The sequence below is a fragment of the Eurypyga helias genome, unplaced genomic scaffold (genome assembly GCF_000690775.1).
Source record: "Eurypyga helias isolate BGI_N326 unplaced genomic scaffold, ASM69077v1 scaffold17560, whole genome shotgun sequence".
In the NCBI taxonomy this organism is placed as follows: Eukaryota; Metazoa; Chordata; class Aves; order Eurypygiformes; family Eurypygidae; genus Eurypyga; species Eurypyga helias.
Window position 1 is genome coordinate 1,532 of NW_010227881.1, and position 5,492 is coordinate 7,023.

The 5,492-nt window shown below is 47.9% G+C and overlaps 1 protein-coding gene across 1 annotated transcript in view; it reads right to left on the bottom strand.

The window, feature by feature from the left end:
* Positions 1–3,171: 3,171 nt before the first annotated feature.
* SNX25 (sorting nexin 25) overlaps positions 3,172–5,492 on the bottom strand; it is a 53,710-nt gene continuing 51,389 nt past the window's right edge. Inside the window, exons 16-17 of the mRNA XM_010157840.1 lie at positions 4,550–4,650; positions 3,172–3,765 (exon numbers count right to left, since the gene is read on the bottom strand). Of these exons, the coding sequence (XP_010156142.1) occupies positions 3,691–3,765; positions 4,550–4,650 (176 nt within the window). The 3' untranslated portion in view covers positions 3,172–3,690. The remainder of the gene's footprint in view (positions 3,766–4,549; positions 4,651–5,492) is intronic.

The window sequence follows — 5,492 nt, forward strand, 5'->3', positions numbered from 1 at the left end:
GTCTCATCAGTCCATAAGGCTCCTGCCTTCACCGTTCCCTTTCAGACCCCTACAGGTATCCTTCCGCTCTCCCATCTCCACGTCAGTTCTACCCAGTCTCCCACCCCGTCACTTCCTTGCTCTGGGGCTCCATGTGCTTTGGTCCAGTTCCTGTGCCCTTTACAGGAGGTGCAAGCATGGATACGGAGTGGGACGCTGCGGTAAGCGCTGAGCACCTCAGCCTGGGACTTAGAAGTAGCTGCTGCACGCCCTTCTGCTTTTCATCCCTTGCTGCTTAGGGGGACACACACCACACGGGCGTTTTTAAGCCTGGAGCACAGCACACACACGGCATGCCAGCAGTTTCTGGCGACGATGTGCTTGGTCTGAGCCACAGCCGGGCAGCGCTGACAGGCCTGTTCGCAGGCAGCCACTGCGGGACGCGCTGCTCTACCCACACGCTCTGGAGCGGTTTGTGTAGCGCAGAAACACCAATGGCTGCTGTAGGCCACCACATTTAAACCTGCTAGTCCCCAGCGAGATTCTGTACGGTGAGGAGGAAAACCAACGTTGGTGCCAGTTCCGTAGCTGATGTGCAGCTCGTTTCTGTGACAGACCCCCAGAGCTGGCCAGGAGATGTTAGAAGTTTAATCTGTCAATCAGGGTGTTAATTTACTGGAAGTACGATGCAGTTGGACTGACTGACTGTACGAGCTGCACGCAGCAGCATTCGTGCTTTCTGTGCTGTGTTTGTGAAGCTGCTGCTGCCTAGCAGTAAATGTGCCCCGACTTCCTGTTACAGAAGCTGCAGCCGGTATGTGGCACTGCTCTGGTATTTCAGGGAGTGCTGTTCGCCAAGCTCGTTGCTGGGAAGGATTGTTTTCTCCCTAGAGCGCTGCTTTCTTTCTCTTGCACGGCAAGCAGAGCTGTGCAGCCTGGTGTAGCTCTGCCCGCTTGGAACGCAGCCCTTCCAGTCAGTGCTGCAGGCAGGCTCAGACGGCATTAACCGTCTGCTTTGTCAGCTGCAATTGTGATGGCAGAAAAGCGCGATGGACTCCTGTACTACAGCCAGAAATGACAATTCCTAGACCAAAAGATACTGCAAACATACTGGAAACCATCCAGTTCCAACCCCCCTGCCATGGGCAGGGACACCTTCCACTAGACCAGGTTGCTCCAAGCCTCATCCAGCCTGGCCTTGAACACTTCCAGGGATGGGGCATCCACAGCTTCTCTGGGCAACCTGTCCCAGTGCCTCACCACCCTCTCTGTGAAGAACTTCCTGATATCTAATCCAAATATGCCCTCTCAGCTTTTAAAGCCATTTCCCCTTGTCCCGTCACTACAGGCCCTTGTAAAAAGTCCTCCTCTTCGTACAGAGAGAGGTGATTTCTGTTGGCTGGTGCCACACACCTCTACACCAACAGGACAAGAGAAGGGACTGAAAACAAACAAGGCAGCTATCAGCAGCAGTCACATTAGAACAAGAGAAAGACAAGAGTTGTGGGCGCGTTCAGTTTCTTTCGTACCTGAAAAACAATTCTGCTACAATTATACCCACTTAAAATTAAAATCCTCTTTGCACTGTCAATTAATGGTTCAGCTGCGGTGTTGGCGTGCCCTTATCACACCCAGTCAGTTTTGAAAGAGGCGAGGAAGACACAACAGGCATCCCAGTGGGCATGGAAATAGGTGCTGGCATGACTGCAACTGAGGGAATCTGTAAGCAGGTTTATGCTTGACTGTGGTACCAGCACACACCACGCCAACAGAACAAGAAATAAACCCAAGGCTAACGTTATAGTCAAGTACATACTGAATTTTTCACGTGGCCTCAGAAATGGGTTTAAAGCTAAATGTATTAATTCCTTAATATTTTAACAAGATGATTATCTCAGTCAACGTCAAAAAAACTTATTAATGTTCTATTAACAACATACAATTTCCTTTCAGCTATAAACCAGAACTCACTGTTCTTTCTTTCCAAAGGCATGCCTCTGGATCCTGGGGTTGCCACTGACCTTGAACTGGCAGCAAATCTTGGGCGAATTTAGTGTTTCCTGTAGCTGGGACCGCTATATAAATGCATTTCCTACAATAAGCCATCTTCAACCTCCAGCAGGTCCACACCGCTCATCACTTACTGCTTGTTCTGCCATTTTCTGTAAGTTACTACTTCTTTTTTATCTAAAAAAAGAGAAAGCAAAAAGCTCACACTCTGACTGGGATGAGGCAAAGGCAGACTTTTTGAGACGGCACTGAAGACTTAAAGTTCAATAAGGACATGTTCCTGGGGCAGATGTCCTGTGTCTTCTCAGTGTCACGCTGCCGTACAGCACGTGAGTCAAACCAACACCGCATAAAAGTAGTTGTCTCCTTTTCTGCATTTAGATTTTAGTATTTTTAAAAGCCTGCACCCAAACTCGTCAAGTTTGCACATCCAACCTATTCACAGCTCCCAACTATGCCTCAGCAGGCGCTTTGATTAAGCACCTAGTAAACTCTACTGATGGCTCTGGTAAGCGTGCACACCTCTAAATACCTATTTACTTGTAAAGCTTTGTTTGTGCAGAATTTGGCCTGCCGCTTAGGACTGCGCCATGACTGGGAAACCTTGTGGAAGCTGCTGGAACGGGTGGCCAGATGTTACCCACAGCACCGGTCTCGTAGCACACGGACTGTGTGTACCTTACACTACAGCCAGCCCTAACTGCCTGCCGGCCTTCCAAGAGCACCGCTGTACTCAATCTGAAGAAAGTAAGGAGTGTCACCTGGGGATTTTTGATGATGTTTAATTATATAGATGTGCATTAAGACCATATTTACATATTTTTACATAAATAAAAAAAAAACCACACTGAAGACATCATTTTCCTTCTTTGTATAAAATAAGGGGAAGATTCGAAGATTGTTTGAAATTGGGGTATTTGAATAAAACAGCCCTGAGTAATATCAGGGAAGTTAGGAGAACGGTTTAATTAAACGTCTACTTAATCATTCATAGGAGCAATTCATAAGCACTCATCTCCGAGCTAACATTTAGCACAGGCGATCCGTCAGGACGTACCAGTTCACAACACAGTATTTTCGACGCAGACTTCGCAGTGACATAAGTATTCCCTCCCGGAACCAGTGCTGCCCAACGCGGTCGCTGTCAGGACGGGCTCGTTGTCACGTACCGCAGCCCGGGCGTGTCAGTTATTGCTTACAAATGCTTCAAACTACGGGCAATCTTTGGTAAAAACAACACGGATAAAATTTTCACGATAGCTTTACACAGAGTATTGCACAACAAGGCTTTTCCAGACACGAGAGAGAAAAAGGAACGCTCAAATCCTCAGCGAGGAGATCAGAACTGTACAACATTCATTAGTTTAGCATTATAAGCAAAATTTCATACATGTTTAAAATACTTGCCGGTTTCTTTCAGCTTATCTGAACATTTATTTTTCAATCTATATTTCAAACAGAAGAGTAGCCAAATGGAACTGTTTAAATAAAAATTGGCAACTATACAGCATCGCTTTGTCTACCCTACTACAGCATCAGATCTTTTCAAGTCTGTTTACTTCACAGAAAACTCATCAAGGGGAAGAAAAATGCTAAAAATTATCATAGTCCTCAGCCCTCTATGGAAAAGAGGAAAATAAGTTTCATGTCTATTAGTGGCCATAGACATTTCTCTAGTGGTCCAGTTGTGCAGATTCAAACCTAAGCGGCGTTAAGCTGCTCCACGTGAGCTCTTAGCTCGGGACACAGTTCAGTCAGCAGCAGTTCCAGCAAAACCTGGAAGAGAGAGAAGGGGGAAGATGAGCGCCGGGGCCAAGCGAGAGTTTCTTTTTCCTGTCGGGAAGCACCAAGGGCCGTTCTACTCATCACTCATGCAACTACTTTCCTTCCACCCCGAAGTGGCAGGCGCTTAGGGACAGTATGGGAAACATCTGAAGGCTGAGAGAAGGCAAGCGCCACGGGCAGTGCCTTGCAGATGGGCACTTCCCACCCCGCACCAACGGGCGTGCTTCCATCGAAGCCGCAGTGGCTGCGGGCGGAAGCAGCAGGGCTGTGCCCGCTCCTGCGCCAAGGGTGCGTTACCTGACTGGCTGACGGAGGAAATGAGCCAGGGAGGCTGATGGAGTGAGGATCCAGCTGCATACTCCAAGCAGTCCCAACCCGCAGCAGAGCAGTGGGACTCCTGGAGGGCTGCCGTGTCCTATCCGTGAGCCAGTCCCAGAGCTCTCCTTCCCTAGGGTTCTCCAAGGTATGCTTTTTGCTCTCAGCTACATGAAGAAATCAGTCTACACATTTCGAAGTCAGGCAAGTTGGATGTGGCAGAGGATCTCTTTTAGACAAAAGCTGGTTTTAAACAGCTTTTTGTTACTCCAAATCAGTCAAGTGATGGAACCACGTACATTTTTTCTGACTTATTTTAAGAAGTTACCTGCTGGCAGAACAACAGTCCAACACAAACCTCTGTGAAAACACCCCCCGCCCCAGGCTTTGACAGGGAGTGAGCAGAGCTCAGCAATGAACAGGATTGTACAGTGGAAAGGCCGCTTTTCTGGTTACTCACGTAGAGTAGGTGCTTGTTAGCCTTTCTCTCTTGCAACGCATTGAACACTTTCACTACACCGTGACGGGCATTCTGTTGTCCAACAAGGCTCTGCAGGGTATCTGCAACAAACGTTACTTCAGCTCACAGCCCTTCGCTCACGCTACCGCTCCTAAGGGAGGGGAGGCAAACCCACTGCACTTCGCGGCCCCTGGTAACAGGACACAGTCCCCATTCACCAACCACGTACATACAGACAGGTAACGGGTCACAGGTTGAAAAGACACCCTCATTCCCAAGTTACACGAGTTAAGTAACAGTGTAGGCATCTCGACGACAACACGTGGCGTGTTTTAACATGATACACAGAACGCCTTTTGGGTAGTTCACCTTGCAGAGTCAAGTCTAACAACACACACCATGAAACTAATCTGGTGGAGGGTGTCCCTGCCCATGGCAGGGGGGTTGGAACTACATGGTCTTTAGGGTCCCTGCCAACCCAAACCATTCTGTTAGTCTATGAAACCATTCACTTAAATACACCTTCAGCCACAAAGACAGCATCCCTACAGCAGTCAAAACAGATTTAGCACTTATAACTGTCTCTCAGTCTTCACAAAAAACACTTCCCACAGGTAAGCAGAGAATTCAAAGTCAATTGTTTACATTTTGGATCAAATCAGAGAACAAATAGGGATCCATTGCTTCACCATTAATTTAAGGAGCATTCAGCAATGTCCTGATGTGTCTCACCAAACTCAAACAAACAAAACCACAACCCAACTGTGGAATGCTGTTCTAGATAAGCAGGAGAGCATGTAACACACTAAATGGAGGGTTGTTTACACAGCAGATGATGAGTATTTTCACAGAACCACAGAATGGTTTGGGTTGGAAGGGACCTTAAAGGTCCTCTACTTCCAAACCCCCCGCCCTGGGCAGGGGAACCATCACCCAGACCACG